The sequence below is a fragment of the Canis lupus genome, chromosome 14 (genome assembly GCF_048164855.1).
Source record: "Canis lupus baileyi chromosome 14, mCanLup2.hap1, whole genome shotgun sequence".
NCBI lineage: Eukaryota > Metazoa > Chordata > Mammalia > Carnivora > Canidae > Canis > Canis lupus.
The window spans coordinates 29,005,540-29,033,449 of record NC_132851.1 but is presented as its reverse complement, the minus strand read 5'-3'; the positions used below and the strand labels follow the sequence as shown (position 1 = coordinate 29,033,449).

Below are 27,910 nucleotides of genomic sequence, written 5' to 3'. Positions count from 1 at the left end.
CCACATTTGCTGTGTGGAAGTAACTGCATACTGGCTATTCTGTCTATGAGACTGGGATTAACCTTCCTGCCCCATTCGATTTCCTTTCTAGGTCCAACTGGCCCACCTTCAACACTCCCTCTAAGCACCCAGACCTCTAGTGGCAGCTCCACCCTGTCCAAGAAGAGGCCTCCTCCCCCACCACCCGGACACAAGAGAACCCTATCCGACCCTCCCAGCCCACTACCTCACGGGCCCCCAAACAAAGGCGCAGTTCCTTGGGGTAAGTCATCCTAAAGTCAGGGCCACTGCTGCCCGGGCCAGGCAGTGCGTGGGGTACAGTGGGCAGTGGACACTTAGCACATCCAGCAGACGGGCCAGACTGCACACACGCCGGACGAGGGCTTGGCTACATTCGGTGTGATTGTATCTAAGGCCAAGAAACATCTTGGAAGATATTTAGGATCATTCAAAAACCAGTCAATACTAAACTGCTGAGCATTTCCTGTACACCAGACACTGTGCTAATAAATCTCTCTCGCTCACAGTAGCAACTCTGTGCAATGGGTATTGTCAACCTCATTGACAGATGAGGAAATGGAGGCTCAGAAAAGCAAAGTAATCCTTTCTCACAACAGCCAGAATACAAATCAAAAGTTTTTCTCAACACATAAATCAGACATAGGCACTTCTCGCCTTTAAAACTTTCCTTTTAAAAAAAATAAAAAATAAAAAAAAAAAATAAAAAAAAAAAATAAAAAAAAAAAAAAAAAAAAAAAATAAAAAATAAAAAATAAAAAATAAAAACTTTCCTTTTGTGCTTTAGGGTGAACACCAGCTCCTTGGCCTGGGACCTAAAGGGCCCTGCAGGGTTGAGGGACTGACTTTAGCTCCTGCCCTCCGCTCACACCTCACTGCCTCTTCTTTCTCAAGCACACCAGGCCCTCCCTCCTGAGGCCGCTGCACTCCCTGCACTGTGGCCTTGCGCTTTGAGAGGCTGGCTCCCTTTTGTCCTTTTCTGCTGAAACATTTGTCTCCTGACCCCACTTTCTAAAGGAGCTTCCTCCCCCCTCCAGTTCCTTCACAGCACCTATCACTGTGGATCAGTACTCTGTTTGGCTTCTTGCTCTCTAGAATGTAAGCTCCAAGAGGGCAGGGACTCTGTCTTCTCTGTTGTGTTTGCAAGGCCTAGAATCAAGCCCGCGTATATCAGGTCCTCAGTCGTCACTGCATGATAGATAAATGTGCTCAGAATCAGTTAGTGGCATTGATTGCAGATGACAAAATATATCCACAAGGCTCATAATTTCCATCTTTACTACCTTTTTGTTGTTGTTGTTGTTGTTGTTGTTTTAATTTTATTTATTGGAGAGAGAAAGCACAAGCAGGGACAAGAGGGAGAAGCAGACTCCCCCAGTAAGCTGGGAGCCCGATGCAGGTCTCCATCCCAGGACCGTAAGATCATGGCCTGAGCCAAAGGCAGGCGCTCAACCAACTGAGCCACCCAGGCATCCCCCCCCCCATCTTTTCCTACTTTCTTAGTTCCCCAAAACTCTTCACTAGCTCACCACAATTTAGGGCAAGAGCCAAGTGCCCAGCGGGGTCAGGCCCATGACAGGCATGCAGAGAAAGAGAAGTTTTGCCCGAGGAATATGCTTATTCACATGTGTCACCTCCTCCTACCAATGAGTTTCATTGCGGCTACTTTTTTCTTGGGTTTCTGATCGTAACTGACAGGTAATTGAGCTGAATGCATTACAGGGCCTCTTCTAAAGCCTGTGTTAAGGTGTTGTGAATCTTTGGAGTTTTTGGAAAAAGCCGTACTCCCCCATTTGTGGGTTGGCACATGTCTGTCATCCCATCCAGCCACAGTGTCACAGTGTGCATGCGAACATGTCTGTGTGTTTGGCCATCCAGTCTGCATGCGTGTGTGCCTGTCACGTGGGCCTTCTCAGTCCATCTGCTCAGGGAGCCCATGGCCTGGTGAGAGAGACAGACAGGCAACCCAGTGAGTGAGCACTGTTGACCGTTAGGGCTGACATGTTAACCACATGCTGTGGAAATGCTGAGAAAAAGTGTCAAACTGCAGGAGAAGGCTCCCCAGAGGAGGAGACATTTGTGGAGGGCGCTAACAAGTTAGTTCCCTGGTGAGACAGGCCAGAGAATAGCAATGGAGGGGCTGGCACGGGCACACACCAGTGTGTTTACGGTCCTTGACACGTCCACGGTTGGTCTCTGGAGGCTTCAGACGTCCCCAGGTTCATCCGAGAGGACGTTCCAAACCCAAACAACATTCTATTGAAGGTCACCCCCTGTGCAGGCTTTCATGCCACAAATCATAAACTTAACCTTCTTTTCACATTTCACTAAGCGTTGATGCTGTTGTTAACCGGTTTTTATTTCTGTGCAAAGTTTGTAGCACCTGTAGTCACCTCACAGGCTTGGTCGGTCTGCAGTGAATTATATGAAATTTCTGTTTTCTGACTTAGAATCATCACTTTCTTTCACGTCGGTGAGCAGCAGGACTAGTAGCTACTGGTCTTTTGTTTTGTTTTTTGTTTTTGTGGGCCAGGGGCATTTTTCATTAAGAAAGTCACCACTTTGTGAGAATTAGTGCCACCAACAGGGAGCCTTCCGAAGACATGGGCCCCAAGCCATCTGCTGGCGGATCTCCCCAGCTAGAGCCTACCACCTACAACCAGAATCTGTCTGTGGCATAGTGACAATTCGCCACGTCATAGACTTTGGTGGTCACTCACAAACAACCCTAAATAGTCATTCTGAGGCGGTCAGGGCCGTTTTCCTAAGTAGTTGGTGTGTGTGCATATGTGAGATAGACTTCAAGGCCGGGTCTTTCCCTGCCTATCTCCCGCTGACATGGTGTTCCGGAAGCCAGAACCGGGATCCAGACTGACTATTGCTCAAACACATAGGGAGTCAGATTCCTCGGCAACATTTATGATACCTACAGCTTCCCTCTGTGGACCTACCTTTAGGATCTGGGCCCAGGGTATGGAAACCAGCAGAAGGAGATGGTACAGGCACAGCCCCTTGGCTCTCCGGAGGTCTCACCTACCCATGACATGCCTGCCACGCTGAAGTACACCAGATTCCCAAACCACATTCTTTCCTCTATGATCTGAGCGTTTGCTCATACAGTGCCTCAGCCTGGAATATTCTACTCATTTGTATTAATGCTTAGCCATCCTTCAAGGTCTGCTCTCCAGAGACCCATTCAAGGAGCTTTCCCAGTCTAGCCACCACCACCCTCCCACTCTGGCCCCACTGGCACAGGGGGTTGCCACAGGGGTTGTGGGTGCATCTCTCTTTCCCAAGGCATTCTGAATTCCTTACAAGGGCTTATGCTGTTTCTGTCTCAGAGCAGAGTACTCTAGCGTGGACCCTGTGCCATACCCAGATTCTAATCCATCCCTACCACTTGGTAGCCCGGTGGCTTTTAGTGATTAATTTCAAATTGTTCCGTACCTCAGTTTCTCTGACTATAAAATGGGGCTAGGCTAGTTAATAGTACTTAACTATTTTTTTTTTAAGTTTTGTTTAAATAATCTCTATACTCAACATGGGGCTTGAACTCACAACCCCCAAGATCAAGGGCCCATGCTTCCCCAGCTGAGCCAACCAGGCACCCCAGTACTTCATCTGATTCCTAACCACAGTTCCAGTGCTCGCTTCGGCAGCACATATACTAACCACAGTTCCACAAAGTAGGAAATGCTGGGACCATTACTTTAAGGACACCAAGACACGGAAAGATTAAGTCACCTGCCCACATTCCCATGGCCAGTACTCAGGGAGCCAGGATTGGTCACCAGCCCGTGTGGCTGGGAGAGCCTGCCCTCTTCCCCCTCTCCATGCCCTGCTGCGATCTCCATGTGATTGCTTGGTGATTCCTTGGTCATTTCCCCGTTGCAGCAATTATTTCTTTGCCCATGGAGCGAAGACTGGAGAAAGTAGCTGGGCAGCAAGGTTGCCACCTGGCTTTGCCTCCTGGTCCATCTGTAGCATGGAGCCCTGTCGTGCAGGGAAGGCCGCTCCAGGCTTTTTCCCTGCCAGCACCAGAGTCCACAGCACCCAAAATAGCCCAGGCATCACATTACTGAAGTCCCCCTATTGTGATGAATTCAGCCATCTGTCTCAGGAGACTAAAGCAGGCTTTTGATTAGAAAACAAATAGGCTTATGGGCAGATTTGGGTTTTATGGGGACTTTGATTTTTCAAGTGGTATGTCGTTAAACCTCACCTCTGGAAATAAATAATTTGTTTATAACCTAATTTGTAGTAAGCCAACCCACATTTTAACACAATGCAAGTAAAATTAATTAAGAAATGAGGACAAAGGGAAAGTAAAGGTGACAAAGTAAAAGTCCAGGAGTGTGATCTCTTCACAAAATGTGTAACATAAGATCACATACAGTGGCTGGAAATAGACTACAGATTTGACACTGAAGTTTTTACAGGCAAGAGCAAAGGGAAGATACAACTAATTATCTAGTTTGTGGTGGCTGTGAGATTAACCCTCTTCTCACACTTGAGAGTCTTATAATTAATACCTAAGAACAGCTTACCCCAGGACCTCCATCCTTTGGTAGTCAGGAAGTCTCCTCGGTTTCTCACGAGAAACCATAAAATGCACTAGAAGAACATTCTGGAAGCCTGGGTTCTAGTTCCTAGTCCCAAGCTAAGTGACCTCTGGAAATCACTGACATTCCTTGTCTTCGGTCATTGGGATTTAAAGTTGTTTAAGCTTTGAGCAGGCAATACTTGAAAAAAACTACACCACAAATTGATTCACTTCTCCTATTTCAAGGCCAGAACTTCAGGTGAAAAACTCCGTATTTGGAATGTCTGATCCAAGACATGCGCATCTACTTACCGGAGCAGTATTAGTTTGTTAAAAAAAAAAAAAAAAAGCCTCTGGACAGAAATTTTTTTGTTCCTCCATTTTCTTGGGTTTCCCCATGTATTTTCATCAGGTCCCTGCCCCCCATCCCTCGCCCCCATTGTGCATGCAATTCTAGAAATTAATTCTGGCGACCACCATCTGTAGATGGTTTACCATGTACCAGGTGCTGTGCACTTGCTCCTCCATCATTGTATTTAGCCATCACAGCCATCTTGTAAGCTAGAGACTGTCAGTGTCTTCGTGTTACCAGTGAGGAAATTGAAGCACAGAGCACTCAAATACTTGTATAGAATCACAAATCTGGTGACTTTATTTTTATTTTTTTTAAAGATTTTATTTATTCACGAGAGACACAGAGAGAGAGAGAGCGAGAGAGGCAGAGGCACAGGCAGAGGGAGAAGCAGGTTCCATGCAGGGAGCCTGACGTGGGACTCGATCCCGGGACCCCAGGATCACGCCCCGGGCCGAAGGCAGGCGCTAAACCCGCTGAGCCACTCAGGGATCCCCAAATCTGGTGACTTCAGAGCTGGTGTCTGAACCCACTTGAGACTCCAAGGCTCGTGTATATATCCACTATTCCAGAAGATTCTTGGAGCCTATGTCAATCACTGCCAGACCAGTGTCATCCTCTCTGTCCATAAACCCTTGGCCTGAAGTTTCTGAGCTACAGCAGGTGACCCCGAGTCTTGGCCACAGCTTTCTTCACCTGCCCCCTCAGCGTCTGTCTCCAACTCTCTCTTACACACCTTTTATACGTAAGAGTCCTCTTTCAAGTTGCACGAAGATATAGAAAGGGATCGAAGTGCTTCCATGCTTTTGTTTCTCCCTTGAATACTACCCTTTCTTGAGAAGGTGTCTTAAGTCACACTTTCCTTTCCAGGCATGGCCCCGCGGCCTTTGCCTTGCCATAAGATTGATGGGATTCCTGTCTGCAAACCACGGAGGCCTTGCCCCAGGTGTGGGAGAAATGAAGCTATGGGCAGAGAAGCAGATGAGTCAGAGCCCTGACTTCATTCAGCAGAAACGTAGCGGCTGCTCTGTGCCAGAGCTTGGCCTAGCGACTAGGGTTACAAAGATGATCCAGGCGCAGGCCCTGTCTTTGAAATGCTCGCTCAATGAGTAAATCATCATTTGTGTTACGTTCCATCGGAGAGCTATGAATAGTAGTTACCATTTGTATCGTGCTCCCTGTGGCCCAGCCCTGTGCTCTGCACTGCAGAGTTTATCTTCTGTGATGCTCATACCCATCCAGTGGAGTAGATACTGTTTTGTTCCTATTTTATAGATGAGGGGACTGAGGCTTAGTAGAAAAAGCACTTTAGTCCAAACTCATACCCACTGGGTGACGGTAGGGCTGGAGTTCAAAACCAGGGTTGTCTGGCTCCGAAATCTGCACCCTTAGCCAGTGCCCTGTGATGAATGGTTGTAGGCTAACAGGAAGGAGGGAGTGGCCACGTCTGGCTAGGGAAGAATTCTCAGAAGTTGACTCTGGAGAGACGCTTCGTAGGTTACTTAGAAGTTCGCCACAAGTGGGAAGGGTTTGGGGCTGCAGAGAGAAGGGACAGAGGAGCATAGCTTACGGAGCATAGAAACACAGCGTCTTTGGAGATGGAGAGTCACCTCAAGTGGCCAGAGAGCAGGGTTAAATGAGGACATGGACATTTGGGCTGCAGTGTCAGGCCACAGACCCTGGCGTGATGGCTCATCCGCATGACAGCAGAGTGGGTGGCCTTCTACAACCCAAATGGTCTCATAGTTCGTCCCGCACGTAATATGGTTAAGTATCACTGGTTTGGAATGTTTTCTACCTGGAAAGGGAATCAACAGATGCAGTAGTTTACCCTACCATAGAACTTTCTTTGACATTTTGATTGTTACGGCTCATCAAAGTCTGAAAGTGTGAGATCTGATAGCCAGTCCTAAAGACTCACACTGAGGACTGTGCTGAAAAGAAACGCCTACTTGAACAGCATTCAGAGCTCGGAGGATTCCGTGAGAGGCTGCCCCGGAGTCCTTCAGCATCCGTGACGGATCACGGAAATGTACCGATGGTTGGAAGGAGTGTCTTATTCAAATAAAGCTATATTTGTTGAAAATCGTTGGCCTCAGTAACACCAGTTTAGCTGGTTGCTTCTTGCAGCAGTGTCCTCGAGTTATAGAAAGTTCTGTCCCAGGAGGCCCCATCTTAGCCTTCCACCAGCCTCTCCCTATCTGGGAGGTTCAATGGGACGAGCGGTGATAGAGGGGTGATTAGTACAGATCCTGGAGGCAGACCGCTTGGCTCTGTATCCCAGCTCTTGCCCTACCAGCTACTTGACCTTGGGCTTGGTTGTACCACTTTGTGTGTTGTTTCTTCATACCCAACGTGGAGGGTAAATGTATTATGTATGTCATGGACCTGATTCCAGTGACGTACTTACCCCCTGGACGTCACTCCTAGTAAACGCTCAGTGAACGGTGGTCACTATTATCGACGTTCCCGTCCAGGGGTCAGGACTTCCAGGTGTATCAGGTAGCCATGCAACCTGCAGCCACTGGCTCACTTAACTTTGTTTCCTCATCTTTAAAATGAGGATAATGAGGCCAGCTCTTCATGTTGTTATGAGGAGGAAAAGCACTGGGGCCACTGTGGGTGCCGTGGAGCTGACCCACCGTGTAGGGCAGAGCTCAGAGCTTTGGCCAGTCCTGGCCTCTGCAGCAGTCCTGCGGTTTCTGAGTCTCCTCAGTGGCACCCGGGGGATTCCGTGCGTGTCTAGGCAGGGGAGGAAGGGCCGTGCCTGGAGTTTCCACCGCAGGGTGGGCAAGGAAGCAAGCTAGAGCCCCAGAGGTAGCTGTGCCCTGCAGGTTCCAGGGAGGCCTCCTGGACGGCCGCCTGGCAGCTTGGGGCTCTGCTCCTCCCACCGTGGCATGGGTCACACAGGAGCCCCCTTGATTCTCACCAGTCTCTCTGCCTTCTCCTGGTCAAAGACCGCGTGTGTGCTTTTGCTGCTCCCGCATTAGAAAGTGCTTCACTGTTCAGGCGCCCTGTCCCCCACAGAGGACCTGCCCTGCTGCTCTTACCAGTCAGGTTTGGACACTGTTTCCTTTTCGGAGCACCCATCCCTGTTCAGCATGCACCCCACTCCACATTACTAGTCTAGTGTATACACGTGCATCTCCCAGGCCAGATCAGAAGCTCTGCACGAGCAGGGACATCTTACTTGCTTTTGTGCCTCTTGCTCTTATGTTCATGCCTTGCACACAGTAGATGCTTAATAAATGCTATTGTCTAAGTGAATGATGAAGTGCCTTAAGGTCCTGCCCCGCAGATGGCCAGTCATCACCAGCCTGCTGAATAGTGTCCACACACACACAGTTGGTGGGTTGTGTGTTTCTTCTGAGCCTGGCTCCCAGGGCTGGTCTACCCGGCATGCCACCTCTGGGCGCATTAGAAGTTTTACTCTTCTTTCCTTGCACCCAAGCTAAGGACAAGATCCAGAGCCAACGGGACGTCCCCAAAGTCCTATAACCTTATAGGCCTTGCCTGGAAGCAGGCTGCTCATCTTTTCAGCATAGCCCTTGGAGAGCAAGAAAAACATCATCGTAGCCCCAACCAGTTTTGTTTTGAAGTTACAAATGCATACTGTTCTCCCTGGAGTCTTTTAAATTCCTTTCTGGAACCAGAGGGGTGCCCGTCTGCCAAATCCTCAACCCCCTCATTCCGTTTCCTTGTCTGAAGATGCAACTTGACACCTGATTCTTCCCTTAGGTAACGATGTGGGTCCATCATCATCAAGTAAGACCGCAAACAAGTTCGAGGGACTGTCTCAGCAATCCAGGTAAGGCGCCTTCATGTTCCTGCTGCCACTGGGATCATAGCTGACCGTTCGGAATTCTAGAAGTGGGTTTTAGGGCAGGCCAGGTGGCTCAGCGGTTTAGCGCTGCCTTCGCCCCAGGGCTGGATCCTGGAGACCTGGGATCGAGCCCCCATCAGGCTTCCTACATGGAGCCTGCTTCTCCCTCTCCCTGTGTCTCTGCCTCTCTTTCTCTCTCTCTCTGTGTCGCTCATGAATAAATAAAATCTAAAAAAAAAAAAAAAAACTGGGTTTTAGCGGCAGTCTGCTGGAAGTGTGGTCTGCCAGCTGGTGCTGATAGCAAAGAGGACCTAATTAATGTTCACTGTCCATATGCACCCGTCCCTGGTGGCCGGCCACCACGAGTCACACCCATCCAGCTTCTCCTCCCATCAAGGTTCCCTGCCGGGCCAGACTTCATTTCTTGATGTCAGAGTCCATCAGAATGAGGTTTAATTTTGAATTTTTTTAAAAGATTTTATTTATTTGTGATAGACACAGAGGCAGAGGGAAAAGCAGGCTTCCTGCGGGGAGCCCGGTGTGGGACTCAACCCCAGGATCACACAACCTGAGCCAAAGGCAGATGCCCAACCACTGAGCCACCCAGGTGCCCCCTATTTTTAATTTGTTTAGAGAAATTGCTCTGTTACTTTCCCTCTTGACTCCTTCTTGCTATCTTGGGAATGAAAACAGTCCTCAGGGAAACCCGACAGCCCAGAGATTTTCAGACGTAAAAATATGACTCTTTCCAAGTGCCCTGTTTTGTAAGATTCTCTTAGGCAGGACTAACAGCAGCGACCCTTTCTTCCCTCCTTCCACGGAAATGGGATACTTGGGAAGATCTTCTATAGGCACCACATAGCCAATCGCAGCGCAGAGGGTTTTCTCTAGAGGCACGATCCAAGATAAAGACACAAAGAGCCACTTCCAGTCCCCAAACCTCAGGGAGAGTCAGCTGGTATAGGGGGTTACTTTCCAGAGTTTATCAAAGAGAAAAAACAAAGTCCTCATTTATTTTAATGCCACTGTCCTATTTAGTCTGAACTTTACAAGATAGGCCGATTACTGTTTCCTAGAGATGAGAAGAACGGCCCCAAGAGTTTGAGAGGTTAAGTGGTGGCAGATGTCAGAGCTGGACTAGCCCAGTGTCCTCCAGACTCCAAGGCCCATAGTCCCCTTCCCTCACGTCCACCCACCCATTCCCACTCCATCCCCTCTCCAGCCTGCTCTGGGCAACTCACACTGCAGTTCTGGGGTCATCTTCCAGAGGGTGGGGGCATCTGATCACATGGAGAGTGCCCACAAAATGCTTTTTAAACAGAATCAAGCTGCATCCATGCACACAGCGGCAACCTTATGTTCCCTCCTGGGGAAGAAACGCAGGCCCGTGAGTGTTTGGTGCTGACCCAGGGCCTCTGTCGGGAATAACTGCCATGCTCACGTCAGGAATCGGCAGGTGTGCTTCCCTGAGAGCATGCCGAGCCCGGACGTGAGAAACACACGCTCCAGAGGCGTCCAAGGCAAGACTCTGTGTGTTCACCTTTTCCAGATTCGCAGCCGGGGGCAGTAGGATTGCATGAGAGCTGAGGAGAAAGCAGTTAGGAGATGCATGTCATCTTCTTCTTTAACTTTGTTCTGTTTGTTTGGTTTTAAGATTTTATTTATTTATTCATGATAGACACAGAGAGTCAGAGACACAGGCAGAGGGAGAAGCAGGCTCCATGCAGGGAGCCCGACGTGGGACTCGATCCCTGGTCTCCAGGATCGCACCCTGGGCCAAAGTCAGGCGCCAAACCGTTGTGCCACCCAGGGACCCTTCCCTCTGCTTTTAAACACAGTTAGGAGAGAAAGAGGGGAAAGCCAGTTCTTAGGACAGAAGAGGACAAATGAGAGATTCAGAGGGGCTCTTGGCACGTGGGACTCAGGTGCTCGGCTGCTGCTTCTCTTTGGGTCTGCACGCTCTGGCCTCCTCTGAGAATAGCTCCAGCCTCTTGCTAAGGGAGCCCTGTGGGTGCCAGCTAACAGGTGCCACCTGCAGCCCTGGCATTTGGATGATGGCAGGTGTGTGGGGAGGAACATTGGATGATTCAGAATACATGGGGTGGACTTCTATTCCCAACACTTGAGTGTTTTTCCCTATTCATTTTATAAGGGCCCCCAAGAGGAGGGGAAGCCCAGGGAGAGAGCCCAGAGGTCTGAGAGCCCAAGCTGTCTACTCTGGTGCCATGGAGGACGCAAAGCCCTGGCAATGAACAAAGCTGAGATCTCAATTTATAGCTCCTCCCCTTGGCCAGCCTTGGGACCCTGGGCTAAAATTCCCTAGACTTCAGTTTCCCCGCCCAGAAGTGAGGGTGGCGAGAGTTAGGGTGAGAGACAGTAATCCCTCGAGGACACTGACTTCTGTGCAGCACCCTGGGTCACGCGCTACCAGGCAACACGTGCTCTCAGACGTTGCCTCTGAGGGCAGGTTTCAAGGCGAAGAAGTGGTAACTTCATCACTCACAGAGTTGACCTTTCCACCCTTCCCTGGGTCCTCCCCAGCCGGGCACATTTTGAACTGTGGAAAACAGACCATCCTCTTTCATTAAAGAAATTTTGAAAGGGTTTTTAGAGAATTCATCAAACTCTTGTGATTTTTTTTTAATATGATATCACTAATGATATTGTAGCATCTTGAGATTCTAAATGCTTCTTATTTGTTAACCAGCACCGGTTCTGCAAAGACTGCCCTTGGTCCAAGAGTTCTTCCTAAACTACCTCAGAAAGGTAAGATTTCTCTTTCTCGTGTTCATGTAACTAGACCGTCACTGTGCCCTCCAAGGGGACAGGTGCCTCCATCTCTTTCGTACATGGCTTGATCCCAGATGCCTAAAGCAGTACCTGGCATGTCGTAGATGCCCAATAAATATTTGTTCAGTGAAGAAAGAGATTTATAAACTCAAGTTTTGTGATTAGCAAAACACCATACTTTACAAAACAAAACCCAAAAAACTCACAGTCCTTTTCTAGAAGATATGTTATCATCCCTGGGTATGGGGATACCATTCCTTCCCAGAGAGACCTGGGAACCACCACCACCTCCACCCTCACTTGTGTGGCCTGGGCAGAGGACTCGGAAGCTCCCCAAAGCCTCAGATTCCTCACCTCTAAACATGGGCAAGAATACCTGCTTCGTGAGGTTTGGTAAGGACGAAATGAGATCATGGCTTCAGAAAGCCCCTCGCTTTCTGGGGCACAGAAATCCTTCCCTGGGATGGCATCCATCATGCAAAGTAGAGATACTCATGCTCTGAGAAGTACAAGAAAGCAGTGTCTGTGAATGCCACTGCCTTGCCAAGCGAAGACACTCGGTTCTTTGACCAAATCTTCCTTAATCCTGATTGAGCTTTTCATCCGTATGACCAGCATGTCCGTTGTCTTATCTGCTCCCCCTCCTTTGTTGCCAGCTCCCCCTCGGGGGCTGAGAATACCCAGATGCCTTTGTTTCATTCTGTCCGTCCTCACTTAGGCCCACGAGGCCAGAGGGCCCACGTTAGGTACAGGCGGAGGCTCAGGTCAAGTCCTTTGACCCCAGAAGTCAAAGTTAGGACTCCGTGGTGGGAAGCTGGGATCCACCCTTCTCCCGAGGCCTTTGGCCAAGTGGCATATTTGGAGGTACACCTGCCAGGCTCCTGTACTGTAGTGCAGTGAGAGTCCTGTGGCTTCCAGTTCATTCTGCATGGAACACAGAGGAAGCTTCCCTGGATTTACTGAGTCTTTATCTCAGGTCATTGTTTTCTTCTTTTAACCTCGGCCCAAGATGCTGTCCTGGTCCCAGAGAAGCTTGAGGTGTTTCGGCAGCACTGCTCCCACTTATCTGCAGTCTGCCCAGATTCGATCCTGTGCTCTTCCCGCATCGATTGCACGTTACCACTGATTCCTTCCACCTGCCTGCCCAGCTCCCTTTTTTTTTTTTTTTTTTAATGATAGTCACACAGAGAGAGAGAGGCAGAGACACAGGCAGAAGGAGAAGCAGGCTCCATGCACCGGGAGCCCGATGTGGGATTCGATCCCGGGTCTCCAGGATCATGCCCTGGGCCAAAGGCAGGCGCCAAACTGCTGCGCCACCCAGGGATCCCCCCAGCTCCCTTCTTGCTTCCAAACCGCAGCTATCCTTAGCCCCACTGCCCCCACCCCCACCCCGTGGCTGCTGCCTCCTTCTCACTGCCCCCCGCCCCAGCCAGCATCTCTCTTCTAACGCTTTCCATCCTCTTCCGTGCACCTCCTGTGTGGCTTCTGCTCACCTGACCAACCCTGGGCTGCTCCACACACTGGGACGTGCTAGAGAAGCACAGGACGGCAGCTCCGCTCTGCTTCCTGACCGCTGGGCTCACACGGGCCTCTGATGGTGCCTGGCATCTCTGGGATCCACTGACTCGCCACTGCCCTAGCCGTACTCTCCTTCACACCTTCTCTGTGCTCCTAGAAACCTCACTTCTGTTTTTTCAGGGAACAGGACGTAAGCCCACGCCCATCCACCCTCACTGTCATGTGCCCTGCCTGCCTGCACTTGTCCCCCAGAAAGCAGCTGGCCATATCCTCGGGAGGACCCCATGCTAATGCATGAGCCCCACTCCCACCCCTCCTGACTCGGGGATGGCGCCCTGGCACACGCACCCCTCTTCACGGTGGTGTTCACGCTGAGCCATTCCACCAGAAGCAAGTGTGCTGTGAGCACCCCAGCAGGACCAGCTCCCTCCAACCACCGCCTCATTGTACTGCTCCTTTTCTTTTCTCTTGCCTTTTTTTTTAAACTGGTTTTGAAATTACCATAAGCCTATACAAAAATACTTTAAAACACAGAGTAGCCGCCTCCACCTCACCACCAGAGGCTCATCACGCAGCTCCAGCAGTGACCAGTTTATACCTGAGCTGGTTTCGTCTGTCTCCCACCCCCAGCAAGTCCGTGGCAGATGTGCACATCATACCACCTAGACACGCTACGTACCATTATCACGTCTCAGACACTCTCGCATTTTAAAAATCCAACGTTTCTTAATACCTTCAAATCCCCAGTTTACATTTTTTATTGTCTCATAAATACCCTTTTTTTTTTCCTTCCTTTAACAAATTGTTCAAATCAAGAGTGAATGAAACAAAGTCCAGCTGATGGGACAATTGGCGAGTTGGTCTCTTGTGTTTTTTTATTTTTTATTTTTTGGCTGCCCGACCTGCGGTGGGGGTGGGTGGGGGGCGGGGGCTCTTGTGTTTCTTAGGCTAATGGTCTCCCTGCATCTCTCCCCTTTTCTCATAGTTTATGTGTGGAAGGAACTGAGCTATTCATCCTAGTAGATTTTTCCAGTTTGGGTTCTGCTGACCTCATCCCCATGTGATGGTTTAACATGTTCCTCTGTCCTCTGTGTCTCCTGTCAATCAGAAGTTGGATCTCCAGACCCAATCAGATACAAGTTCAGGCTTCAGCAAAACTGCTTCCTGGGCAGTGGTCGTGTGTTCTTCTCACAAGAGGTGGATGCCGTCTGGTTTTCTCTCTTTGTGTGAAGTGTGCAGCTGTTCATGCTCAAAGCCAAGGCCCATCCATCCATCCCGCATTAGAATCACTGCACGAGGCCACTGGCCAGTGCTCGAGTATCGGCCCTGACTCTTACACGGCTCGTCTGCAGCAACCCCTTTTGTTGGGAATCTGGACCAGAGTCTTGCAGGGTTTTTCTTCATTTGCTTCCTCCTCTTCAGTTGTGTGCTTAGAAGCCATTCTCAGGGGTAGAATGATCACGGCCAAGGGAAGAGCGTTTCAGTAGACTGTACTCTGGGTGGTATTGCTTCGTATCCATTTCCTTCCACCCAGTCCTGTCTGCGCACACCAGCTGCACCATAACCTCCCAGGTTTTTGTAAGGAGTGGGGGTCGGTCTGGGAACGCCCGTTCCTGTCTTGTTCTTAATGGGCCTCACTCCAGCGGTGTACTCTCTGTGGTCCAGTTTTTGGGGGAGAGTTTGCTGGTCATTCCTTCAGAGTTAAAAAAGCAGTTCGGAAAGGACTTTTCATTGGAGCCAGGGAAACACAAAACCAGCTTGGAAATAGAATAGCCAAAGGTTGGGCAAGCATCCCTACAGGAGAAACTATTTTCTCATTTTGTTTCGGCCTATTATAATAATAGTATATGTATTCATTCTAGAAGATTTAAAAAATATACAATCAAAGAGAAGAAAAATACAAACCACCCGATTCTTTTATCACCCAACAGAAACACTTTCACTGTACTTTTTTTGTTTTAGGTTTTAAGTTACGGTGTGATGTTTTGTTTTGTTTTTAAGGTTTTATTTATTTATTCATGAGAGACACAGAGACAGAGGCAGAGACACAGGCAGAGGGTGAAGCAGGCTCCCTGCAGGGAGCCTGATGTGGGACTTGACCCCAGGATCACAACCTGAGCCAAAGGCAGATGCTCAACCACTGAGCCAGCCCGGTGTCCCTGATTTGGTTTGGTTTGGTTGGTTTTTTCTTATAGATCAGAAGCATTTCCTGTAACAAATTGCATGCAGTCTGACTTTTCCTGGCTGCATAGTATTCTGTTGTCTGGTGCCTTGAAGTCTTGGGCAGGCCCTGCCGTCCTGCCTCCACACGGCCTGCATGCAGCTTTTTCGCTGTGAACGGTGCCGTGCTGAGCATTCAATTCAAGCACGAGCACCTCAGCCTGGCTTTGATCCTTTTTTACAGAATAAATTCCTTGAACTGGGCGTGAATGTTTTGGGGTTCTCTCTGCCCAGCACCTACAGTTGCTGTTCCCCCGCCAGTGGCTCACAGCACGGCTCACCAGCCCCACTGCCTCAGGGATTCCCCCAGCTTCCCCCATCACTGCCTGCCTCAGACATCCGTTTACCAGTTGGCGATTTGCAAGAGAGGACGTTGGCTTGCTTGAACTCTGAGCTGAGGCACATCAGCTGAAGTTCAGGGGCCAGCCCATGCACTGGGACGTGGCCAAGCAGGCCATGAGCAGAAGCAGCCACAGTACAGCTTGTGACAGTTTGCAACACTGGGGTTCATCTTCCTTTCCTTTTAATAAATTTGAAGACTATCTTTCTGAATATATCATACCTCTAGAATGAAAGTCTTCGTTTGACTTGCTCACTGTGCCTTCTGTCAGCTGTCTCCTTGCAGGATGCATACACTGTGCTTGGCCTCTCTACCAGGAGCCAGAGTTCCAAAAATAAGTAAAAATATGAATCCCGGCCCCAAAGAACCCTGCCTGACAGTAAAGATAATACTCTTATATGATACTTAGAGCCTGTCAGGTCCTATTGGCAAATTTTTTACCTGTATTAACTCATATTTTAGAAATAAGGAAGGTGAGGCACAGAGAGGTTGTGTAATTTACCCAAGATCACACAGCAAGTTCAGTAAGTGGTGGAGCTGCACTTGGAGACATGTCCTTAGTGCCCTAGGTCCTACTGACAAAGCTGTGCAAAAAGCCTTGGGAATGCTTCCACAACCTAGAATCCCCAAGCTGTGCAGAATTACACAGCCGTGGCCATACAGAGAATAGAGAGGATCTGCCTAGGAAATCCTCCCAAACATATTGAGTAGGCAAGACACGAAGTTGCAGACAAAGTGTGTGTTGTAATCCGGTGTGTGGTTTCCTAAGTACGTGTGGTTGTATCACCAAAATGTAACAGAGGTTAGCTTAGGGGATGGTGGGGAGGAGGCGAAAGGAGAGGCCTTTCACCGCTTCTGTAGTATAGGGATCCTAGAGACGGGGGCATTCATCACGAATCCTGCTACAGCCACAGAACAGAATGCAACACTAAAAATTATGTACTGCTGCTAGAGGAATTTTATTGACCTGGCGTATGCCTGCCTCTCGCTAAAGCGGTGTGCAGATAAAAGCAGATGAAAGTTTTACCTATGGAAAACACGTAGAAAAGTCCAGAAGGAAATACGGCACATTACCGTCAATGGCTACATTTAGGTGGCAGGCTTGTGGAAAACTTAACTCTATCCTTCTAATTTTCTGTAACCTGTTTGTATTATATAGTCTTTTGTTTTTTTAATTCTGGATTAGTTTGGACATCCTGTTCTTACGTAACTGAGGCATGAAATCACATACGGTCCCGTGGACACCTTCTAGGCTTCCAACTTTCATCTTCTAAGAACAGGCACTCACTCTCCATCGGTCCTCCCGGTGACCGAAGGAGGGGACAGCGCTTCCCCACCTCGGGGTCCCCTCTGGTGACCTTGCTCTCTGTGGTTGCTTCCCACAGTGGCACTAAGGAAAACAGAAACCAGCCATCACCTCTCCCTAGATAAAGCCAACATCCCGCCTGAGATCTTCCAGAAGTCATCGCAGTTGGCAGAGTTACCACAGAAGCCACCACCTGGAGACCTGCCCCCGAAGCCCACAGAACTGGCACCCAAGCCCCAAATTGGAGATTTGCCACCGAAGCCAGGAGAACTGCCCCCCAAGCCGCAGCTGGGCGACCTGCCACCCAAGCCCCAGCTGGCAGACTTACCTCCCAAGCCACAGATGAAGGACCTGCCTCCCAAACCACAGCTGGGGGACCTGCTGGTGAAACCCCAGACCGGAGATGTCTCACCCAAGGCACAGCAGCCCCCCGACGTCACGCAGAAGGCACACCCGGCGGATCTCTCCCCAAATGTGCAGTCCCGAGACGCCATCCAAAAGCAAGCATCTGAAGACTCCAATGACCTCACGCCCACTCTGCCAGAGACGCCCGTACCACTGCCCAGGAAAATCAATACGGTGGGTAGACATCAATTTTGAGGCTTTTGCAAAACCCTGCTGCTCTCCGAAACCTGGCGGGAGAGTCTGTGCCCCAGCTAACACAGAAAAATCACAAGCTTGCTCACCTAAGCTGGCTGTGGTTCAGGCATGGTGGTGGAGCAGAGTCTAGTGGTTAGGGACGCGGGTGTTGGGTGTTGGACTCCAGCCAGCGGGCTTCAGGACCCGCCCTGAGCTCCCGCTCTCCCTGTGTGACCTGGGTGCATTCCTTACCCTCTCTGAGCCCGGTCCCCTGGTACACCGGAAGGAGCTAATGCAGCCGCTGAGCTCACGGGCAGTTCGGTGCAGTGAGGGATGAGCGGCAGCCCGCACACACTTGTCTTAGAGCCTGGAGGATGATATTTCCCTTTCTTAGAATCACAGGAAGGCAGGTTCCCTCTCAGGGTTCTGAAAATCTCCCACTCAGCTCTCCCCGCATCTTCCCAGAGGAACCAGAGGCAAAGCCCAATGAGACTTGCACAAGCAGAGTTCGGCTGACACCCCACATTCCCTCCTTTTCCTGAAATGCTCTCTACAATATACCGATTTTATTTTAATATAAAAATGCTTCCCCTCCCCCCCCAAAAAAAAACACTCTTTTTTTGGGAAAGTGCCCCGGGAGCATTCAGTGTACTATCTGCACCGCCCACGGCTGCACCCCCACGGCTGAGGAGCACAGTTAGTGAGGAACCGGAAGGCCTCCCACTGCACACAGGGGATCCGCCCTCGCTCATTATAAAATCAGCATTGCGGTAAAAGTGTGTCACTTCCACACTAAGGGAAGGGCAGGAAAAACAAAGCCCGTTCTCCCTCGGGCTGGAGACCACCGCAGTCCCTATGTACGGCGGCAGATGCCTCTGCTCTTCACGGGGGCGATGTCCCAAGAGCCCAGGCACCGCCAGGCACCTCGACGTACGGGATCCCAGCACGTGCTGTGCACTTGCCAGTTGTTTTATGACCTCATTTCATCCTCCCCGTTATCAAGTATCACCTAGGGGCCATGGGCCCGAGACAACAAAGACTTGCAAGGCCTCGGTTCCTCTGCCCCACCAGCCCCACTGCTTGCGCCCCGGGAGGAACCGCAGGAGGGAGTGGGGTGACTTAGGGAGAAACCAGGGACAGAGAGAAGTCACTTGACCCAAAACATTGAGAGCCACAGCTTGCTTTTTTCTTTTTAAAAAAAAAACAAATTAATCAGTGAGGCACCAAAAACCTCCTTTGGAAGATGATTTCTCCATTCCCGTCTGTCTGCAGAGAACCAGACGTCCCGCAGATAAAAGTGCAAGTGAAAACTGATCAGAAATTAAAACATTTTGGGCAACTGCCTAGAATCCTCCCAGCCTGGGCCGCCGCCCTGTTTAACCAGCATGTGCTGACTTGGTACTTTGCATGAGGGGACTGAGAAATTTGTTTACGCTGTGCATTCAGTATGCAGAAGCTGCACATTTCTCTTTACATCATGTTTCCCAAAACCATTTTTAGACTCTGCTGTCATCTCTGCAAGCTGCTCTCGGGAGTGGGGGAGGGCAGGGTGCTTCAGGGGTTTGGGCGAGGCTGGATTTCAATCCCCACTTGCGGTTTCCTCTGTCCTGGTGTGGGGGGCACAGAGTGGGGGAGCACACAGCCCCCCGCGCTTGCCGCCCCCTCCACAGAGGAGACGTGGAGGCTCAGTGAGGGTAAATCACGGGCCCAAGGCCACTGTGTGCTTTTGTCCAGCTAAAACCCAGGTTCTTTCTTAAAGGGGAAAAACAAGGTGAGACGAGTGAAGACCATCTACGACTGCCAGGCGGACAATGACGACGAGCTCACGTTCATGGAGGGGGAAGTGATTGTCGTCACAGGGGAGGAGGACCAGGAGTGGTGGGTATGTACCAGGCCGCCTCGGGCGGGCGCCCCCGGGGACCGGGGTCCTCACTTGCCCTCCAGCGTTTTCATGGGGCGTCTTCTCTCCCCGAGTCGTGCTAGAAACGCAGGCGTGGAGCTCTGACACCGGGTTGGGAGAACGAACGTGTGCCTGTGCTTTGCCCTCGTGATCGTACAACCTGCAAGCCGCAGGCATTTCCTGCTTTTTCAGATGTGAAACTGAGGCTCGAGGTTAAGCATGTGACACAGGTCGGAGGCAGGCGGTCAGCCTTCGGAAGCATCTCTGACCTCAGAGCCCGAGTCCCCGTGTCAGGCCATCCCGGGCCAGGCATCAGGGCCGGGGGCTCCATCCTCAATCCGGCGGTTCTGCCTTTGTAAAGTGGGGCATGATACCCTCCTCCCTTGATTTTACGGGAGTAAACAGAAATATCTACAAAAATCCCTTTTACATTAAAACCTGCTGCCCGAGCGTCCTCACACAGCTTGGAGATTCTCAGCGGCTCCAAGGACAGCCCTACGCATCTGTGCTGTTGAGGCTGTCAGGATTGAGCCTCCTGTGACAAACAGCAGGCCAGAGGCACCGTGGGTGGTGGCCACCGTGGCAGGTGTCTCTCCTGGCTGGGGATGCTGCTTCCTCTCAGCCTGGGTCCCACCTGCCCGGAGGGACCCGTTCTGTGTGCTGAGGAAGGGACCTGCGGTTCACAGCTGAGCCAGCAGAGCCTGCCAGGGCCCGAAGCACAGGTGCACGCACACATGTACACACATGCAAACACACGTCTACATGCAGCAGGCATGCGTGCTCCTTTGGCTTTTCTTCCTTTGGGCCTGGAGAGCACCTCCAGACTCCTGATCACAGGTTCTGCATGGACCGAAGCAGTGGCTCAGAGGCCCGTGCAGCTTTGCCCCCCAGAGTTCCGATTGTCAGGACCTGGGAGGGTGGGTGCTCTGAGCCTCTGGCCAGTGGAAGCCAGGGGTGCTTGGGAGTGCAAGAGGACTGGCCTGCAATGTGCGCAGTGCTGCAGCCGAGACATCCCGGAGGAAGTGATGAGGCCTCTCTCTCTCTCGGGGGTGGGGGGTGGCCCGGCCCCGGTGGCCCTTCCTGCCTCTCCCAGGTCCAGCCGGCTCCTGGCGTGGAGCCTGCTAGAGAGCCAGGTTAGAATCACAACAAGGAGGTGGGCTCTGAAGACCCCGGCGGGAGTCACTTTGTAGCTCTGTGGCCTCCAATAAGGCACGTCCCTCCCATAAGCCTGTTTCCTGCTCAGAAATGAGACAGGAGTAACCTGCCTCCCAAGGGTGTCCCAAGAACTCGCTTGGTGATACGCTGGTATTACTATAAACAAGCAGTGATCGGATCCTTCGCTAGGAATCTGATAACAACAGCAGAGGGCCCAGAGCGAGTTAAGTGGAAAGTTTTCACTGATGCCTCTAGCATCCTCCTCGGTGGAGATTCTTTTTTTTTTTTTTTTTTTTTTTTTGACTATTTTATTTATTTATGCATGAGAGACAGGCAGAGGGAGAAGCAGGCGCAGGGAGCCTGATGTGGGACTTGATCCCGGGTCTCCAGGATCACACCCTGGGCTGAAGGCGGCACTAAACTGCTGAGCCACCAGGGCTGCCCTTGGTGGAGATTCTGTGTGCCGTCAGCACATATGCTGAGCCAGACGTGAAAATAATGTCGCCCATGCCACCAGTGATTTCCGATTCACAAATCCTCTCAGGGGCAGGACGCCAACTAAGACCACCCCCCAGGTGGGTAAGTGAGGTCTTGCCGTCGGGTCCACCCTCAGGGTGAGAGAACCGTGCATGGTAGCCCAGGTGGCTGCCCAGGTGACCGGCCCCGTAGGTAAAGGGAGCAGCGCAGGCTAGCCCACAGCTCCAGCTCCAGCCACCGCCGACACCACGGGGGCTTGTGGACGGCGATGAGAGCTGGCCTGGCCTGGCTCGTCAAGCCACCCTCCTGTCTGTGCATCGTCCCTTCCGGCCGGTGCGCGTGTCCGATGCTCTCTGCTGAAGGCTCGTGAGAGGATTCTCTTAACGCAGCACCTCTCGGTCCGAGATAGTTAGGAAGTCCTCGCAGGCGGCCGTGGTCACAGGCGCAGGCGGCGGACGGCGGAGCTGCCGCAGAGGCCACCGTCCACGTCAGGCCCTCCCCGTCTCCTTTCCCCACGGCAGCCAGGAAACAAGCCCTGGGCCAGAGCCAGCCCTTCGCATCTGTGTGCTTTTTCATAGAATCTCCCAACAGGCCTGAGAAGAAAGGGTATCTTAGCCCCATTTTACAAACAGGAGGCGTCGCAAGGTTTGTGTGAGGTCACGGGGCCAGAAGGGCAGCCGCACCCCCAGGTGGGGGGGGGGGATGGACTCGGGGGTCTGCAGCCTGTGTGAGCGCGCAGGCGGGTTCTTCCCCACCCCCCACCCCCCACCCCCCATCAGGGTGGGTGTAGACCTCGGCAGACAGGATGAGGGTCCCAGGCAGGGCTGCCTCACGGACCCGCCATGTGTGCGCCGTGACATCCGCGTGCAAGTGCCGGAGCGGTTGTACCTTGTGTTACAACCGTACGTAGTACGCAGCTGACGGCGGGGCAGGGTGAGCGCGCGCCCCGCCCCAGGCCTCGGGGCCCAGTCCAGGCGCGCGTGGGCTCCGCGGGGCTGCCGGCGGCCTGACGCCTGTCTCTCCTCCCTGCAGATCGGACACATCGAAGGACAGCCCGAACGGAAGGGGGTCTTCCCGGTGTCCTTTGTTCACATCCTGTCCGACTAGCAGAAAGCAGAGCCCGACGATTGTCCACATCCTCATGCGAGACTGCTGCCTGCACGTAACCCCGTGCACACGTGTGTATATAGCTGCTGTTACAGAACGAGAGACTCCCGGAAGGGCCACCTCAGGAGGGGACTCGGTGTGTGCTGTAAATACCCCGTGGGCTCCGCCCTCGCCGGTGGTGGGGGGGCCCTGGGCCCGGCGCGCCGTCCTGGGCGCCCGGCACTTCCATCCCGATGCCCTTTTCCCAGCAGACAGACAAACCCAGGAGCATAGGAGCTGCTGGCGTTGCGGGGAGAGGGTCTCCAGCAACCGCTGGGAGGCGGGGGAGCGGCTCTGTTCCTCACCAAACAGTATTCGCAACCGCGTTGCCCACAGCGCAGCCTTAGCAGAGAGGTGGGTTCTGTTGTCCAGGTGAGACTTTCAGCTCCGTGAGAGCAGCCCGTAGTGCTAGCTGGGTGCACAGTTTACAGCTACCGCAACCGACGTGGGTATTTATTACAGAGAGAAGTGCTCGGTTCAGTGTGTAAGTGTTACTCCTCCGGCAAAGTGTCCACCGACCCAAAACCTTCGGTGGCACCTCACGGTCCCCACCGCCTCGCGCAGGGTAGGCCAGGTGGCTGTATACTGTCTTCTGGCGATGCGTGCCCGCCCCTGAGATATTACCTCATTATGCAGAAATAACATATCCTTCACGACTATTTTGACAAAAGCTTAAAACGCATCTGATGAAGTTCAACTCTGAGGAACCGAGGACCGCCAGGAAACATTAGCCTCTACGTTATGCATGCATTTAGAAGCTTACCTGAGATCTGCCTTTTATAAAGGAATAGTACGGACAAGTGGAACTGTACATTTTTTTAACTTGATCGCCATTAAAGCAGAAATTATAAGGTCGCAACACCTGTTTCTAGTCAGTCATTTGGCTTTCCCAGAGCGTGAAGTTCCATATCCTATCCTGAATTCGCATCCCGCACACGTGTTAAAAGCATCTGATACGTCAACTTAAATTATTCTCTTAGTCTTGTCCCCTGGTCAGTTTTAAACTCGTGAAAGACGGATTCACGAAGATGACGGATTCAAAGGTCAGGCCCCCACCCCCCACCCCCACGCTCTCCCCACCACCGAACCCGGGTGCCGAAACCAGCCTCTTCTTCCCCCGTGCTCTTGATCACGCCCCAGTCGTAGGTGAGGTTCCCGGGCTTACGCTGTGCTGTGTAGACGCGGCACTGTCAAGCCAGGTCCCAGCCGAGTGCTCGGACGCCGCTGCGAGGGGCCCCGTGACCCGGCGGCCTCCCTGCAGCGAGTCTGCCTCCACGGCCTCCTGGTGCCAACACCGTGAGGATGGGGTTGCGGCCATCAGTCCGGGTTCTGGAAAGAACACAGTAGCTGCCCTCCCGGGGCAGCGGGGCTGCTCTCTTGATTGCCAGGCTCGTGTGTCCCTCTGGCGTCACGTTTGCTTAAACTGCTTTGCTGGCAACAGCACCGAGAGCTAAGAGTTCTAAGCAGCTAACCTCGGCGGCGAGAGAGAAAGGTCCATTTCACAGAAGCACAACTCCCCACCGACCCCTCGGAGAAGCCCCCGTAGCAGCGTCTCCGCGCTCAGTGAATAGTGATTTAGTTCTGCTTAAGTGAGTACTATGAAAACTTCGAATAACCACCTGATAGGTAAACCTTGCATGACAAACCTGCAACACAACATCTCAGCTGTTCTGGAAAGTGATGTTAAGCAGTTGTCGCCCGTGGAGGGGGGGGACCCCGTGAGCTCCCCGCACAGAAGGCAGGCGTCGGGGAGCCCTTCCCGGGGCATCTGCAGCCCCTGCTCGCAGGCCACGCTGGTGTCAGGACAGGAGGTCTCCGTCCGGAGTGACTTAGGGCCCTGGTTCATTCAAGTACACGTTTTTAGTTGCATTAAAGAACTATTCGTTTTCGTGGCCTACAGTATTTCCAGCTGATCTCAAAATAAACTGGTTTTTCTAAAAAAAAACTCAAAACCTAGATGTCTAAAATTACATGGAGTCACTGTCTCTTCTTCTTTTCTTCTTTTGCAACAACTTTACACAAACGCATTTTTTTTAATGCCTCCCCGCCCCGGTTTTGTTTTTGTTTTCATGAGGAATCTGAGTTCTCTCTAACCCAGCTTACTGCGGGACATAGGAAAGCTAGGTATAAATACCTTTGGTGATCTCGGTCGGGTGTGAGTCTGATAAGTGAACCACGATCTGCAATCTTGTACATGATATAGTATTTTGAAGGTTATGGAACCTTATGAAAAAAAAATAGTTAATTAGTTCTTTTTTTTCCCCCAGAGGGGAAAGTTACATTCTGCAAATAGTCTGTATCTTATTTTACTGTTGAACAGCAATTGCTATTTATTTTTTTATTGCCTAGAACTTCTACATGTTGTGTAGGGATCCCGTAGCGCCACCAGGTAAATTCCAAACTCTCATCTGGATGTTACCACCAGACATCAGTACGCTTGTCGTTTCACATGTATTTAATGTGACTGTTTTTTCAGTACTGTATGTGTTAATTTCTACTTTTTTTAATATTTAAAATTGCTTTTAAATAAACATATTCTCAGTTGATCCCAAACATCTGAAATCAAACCATTTTGTGACTTGTCCACTGTGTTCCATGTGGAGAGAAGCAAGACTGCTTGGCTGTGCTTTGTGGGGGGATGGATAACAGATCAGTCCAGCTCCTGTGTAAAAGCTCGCTTTGGATGCATAAAAATGTCCATTGCGTTCCTCAGCTTGCAAAACATAGATCTCAGCATTTTGGGGTTCCCCCCCCATTCTTGCACCCACTCCATGTGAAGAGGGAGGGCGGGGGTAGCCCCGGTGGCTCAGTGGTTTAGCGCTGCCTTCAGCCCAGGGTGTGACCCTGGAGACCCAGGATCGAGTCCCACGAGAGGCTCCCTGCATGGAGTCTGCTTCTCCCTCTGCTCGTGTCTCTGCCTCTCTCTCTCTGTGTCTCTCATGAATAAATAAAATCTTAAAAAAAAAAAAAAAGAGGGAGGGCAGGGAGCAGCCCCAGGGCCAGGGGCTGGACCTATGTGACCTCATCTACCCCTCAACCCATCAAGAAGCACATGTGCACCCCTCCACTTTACGGAGCCCGAAAACGAGGCTCAGACCCAGGGCTCACTGTCACATGGGAGGTGCCATGGCTGGTAAAAGACCAAGTCAGGAGTCTAAAAGAGTGGGTCTGGCACCAAGGCTGTGCTAGAAAGTTCCTAGTCGCATTGCCAAGTTCCAGCCAGAGGCGCGGAGGTGGGCAACGCCCGAGGCTACAGCACCGAAGCCCCCGAAGCGTTTGGCATCCTCCTGTTTCCTGCCCTGAGCTTCGTGGACGCGGTGCTGGTCACACACCTGGGCCAGGTAAGCCCGCCCAGCCATACCCCAGTGACTCGGGGTATTTCTGGGACGGGCTAGTGGAATCCTCTGGATCATTCAGGCAAAGGGGCAGCAGCTTTCTCTCTAATCAGTGTTGCACTGGTTCCATTGGTTCTGTATTATTGTAAACCTGGGACGGTGTCTGGTGGAAACTACAGACCTGTCGCCGTGGAGCGCTGGGAGCCGCGGACAGCCCTCCCCCAGCCATGCTGGAAACCGGAGGAACCTCTCATCTCCGGGCTCTCGGGCCTTTGAGGCCTAGATGGTGGATGAGCCCGCTTCCTGTGTGTGCATTCGGTCCTCCGTGGGCGAAAATCCTCTTGAGGCACGTCCGCCCGCAATGCTGAGCTGCCTGGCTCAGGGTCACTCATGGTGGCACGGTGACCCCCAAGTCCAGGTGGCCTCAGCAGCAGCCTGCCCCCCTCTGCCTGCTCGATTCTCCTCTAGCCCACACCGCGTTGTCACCCAGCACGGTGGCAGGGGTGCATGGAGGAGAGAGGGTACCTACAATTCGACCTCTGCTGCTCCCCACCCGCGGGTGTTCTCATCCCTCTCGGGTGGAATCTTCTTCCCCCGGGTCTGCAGGATCAGCCAATTCTGTGCTGACGGGCTCCCCTCTCTGCAGATGAGCCTCGGCTGCCCCTGTGCCCACCCCCGGCGAGGCCACCTATCTGAGTGTGCAAGTTCCCCATACACTTTGCATCAAGAGGCTGCAGGCCTGTGGTTGCAAAGAGGAGCCTGCGGGGAGGCGGGGAGACGGGGATGGAGAGGCACTGGTCATTTTGGGGGCCCCTTCTCTCCGTGAGGAGCTTGCTTGGGGTCAGCAGTTTGCCCTCCAGCTGAAGCCCCCCCTCCCCTGCTGATGGGGAGGTGAAGGCAATGAGCTCACAGCGCAGGCTGGGGAGAGTGCAATGGCACTCCCCTGCAATGGCCGGAGGGGCCCCCAGAGTGGTGGGCGCCCCCACTTGCACGGTGACCCCTCACCTGCCCTGAGCCTCTGGACTGGTCTCCCTGCCTTCCAGGTGAGCAGGGCAGGGATCTGACTTGAACCCCAAGCTCAGGGCCCGGGTGGCCACCAGCCATGACCTGGGGCTGTCTGTGTGTTGCTACTGGGCTCCCTGGCTGCCCTTTCTGAAGAGAAACTGAGTCAAGGCCAGCCGGCCCCAGCCCCCTGTGGACACTTCAGCCTTCGGGGAGGCGGGAGCCGTGAATGGGCAGGGGGTTGGCCTGCAGAGGGCCGCCAGGGACCATCCTTGCAGCTGCTCTGCAGTGGAGCCAGAGGTGGGGCTGGCGTGGGGTCCCGGTGGGTGTCGAAAGGGCGGCAGGCAGCAGCGAGGGAGCTGGCCTCCGTGAGCTCAGCAGCCCCGTGTGCAAGCAAACGTCGAAACACTCAAGCTCCTGAAAACAGGAATTAAAGCTCAGATAAACACAGCTGTTTTGCAAAAATCTTACCACACAGCAAAAACCCTAGACTGGGGCTCAGAAGCCCAAAACTTTGACCTTCTGCAAAAGCACCCCGGGAGAAGCTGTGCTGGGCTGTGCTGGGCTTCCCGCTCCCGTGGACAGAATTTTCAGTGCCGCCTTACAGGTCCCAGCAGATCTGAGAACGGAGATCGCACGTGTGCCGTCTGCACGCTGGCCTGAAAATACGTTAGGGCCAGCTCTTCGGGCTTGCACTAGCATCATCTGGGGACCTCGGATTCAAGTCAGACTCGGGGGCCCTCTCCTCAGAGACTGAGAATCTGAGAACCATTCTGAGTCTCAAGAGACGGCCCAGCAATCTGCAGGGAGCCAGCATCCCCAGGTGACCCCCCTGCACGGCGGTGGGGGGTGGGCACACCTCACTTTCCCCAGTGACAGGTGAAGTCAAACAAACGCCACGCTTGACATGCGGTTAGTGCCTAAGTGTTCCTTGAATGAGCGATTGCACGAAACCTGGCAAAAGCACTCTCCAGAGGGGGGTCAGGTTGGAGGGGAAGCATCTGGCTTTCAAAGGCCTGGGGAGCACCCGCCCCAGCGAGGGCCGAGGCCCCGGAGCCTCTGATCCACATTTGCTCTGCCCACTTGCACTGCACATTGCTGACTCCCACCCAGTAAACAGGCGCCTGGACAATGGTCCTCTTTTTGTGGCCGCTAAGCCGCGGGACAAAGATTCACAAGAATGCATTGTCCGAATGTGCGGGCTGAGTTCCTGCTCGGCGGGTCCCCTTAGAAAACTCCGAGCGCAGGACTCCCCTGGCCGCTCCGCCCCCGACGCCAGGCGACTGCGGCCCTGCCTGGACCTCGGCTCTGGCTCTGGGGTCGGGTCGAGGAGGAAGGCTCTGGAGGGTCTGCAGCAGGTGCCCCCAGGCCTTCCTGCCTTCCCTTCCACACTGGGCCGGTGGCCT

General features: G+C 52.3%; 1 protein-coding gene across 4 annotated transcripts in view; it reads left to right on the top strand.

Annotated features, from left to right (window-relative positions):
- Positions 1 to 23,026, top strand: part of ASAP1 (ArfGAP with SH3 domain, ankyrin repeat and PH domain 1) — a 355,419-nt gene extending 332,393 nt beyond the window's left edge. For 2 of the 4 annotated variants that reach the window (XM_072774512.1, XM_072774511.1), the window contains 6 exons: positions 92 to 262; positions 8,652 to 8,721; positions 11,444 to 11,502; positions 16,990 to 17,489; positions 19,249 to 19,371; positions 22,054 to 23,026. In XM_072774512.1, the coding sequence (XP_072630613.1) occupies positions 92 to 262; positions 8,652 to 8,721; positions 11,444 to 11,502; positions 16,990 to 17,489; positions 19,249 to 19,371; positions 22,054 to 22,128 (998 nt within the window). In that variant the 3' untranslated portion in view covers positions 22,129 to 23,026. The remainder of the gene's footprint in view (positions 1 to 91; positions 263 to 8,651; positions 8,722 to 11,443; positions 11,503 to 16,989; positions 17,490 to 19,248; positions 19,372 to 22,053) is intronic. The other 2 variants (XM_072774515.1, XM_072774514.1) reach the window with 1 other exon arrangement.
- Positions 23,027 to 27,910: the final 4,884 nt, after the last annotated feature.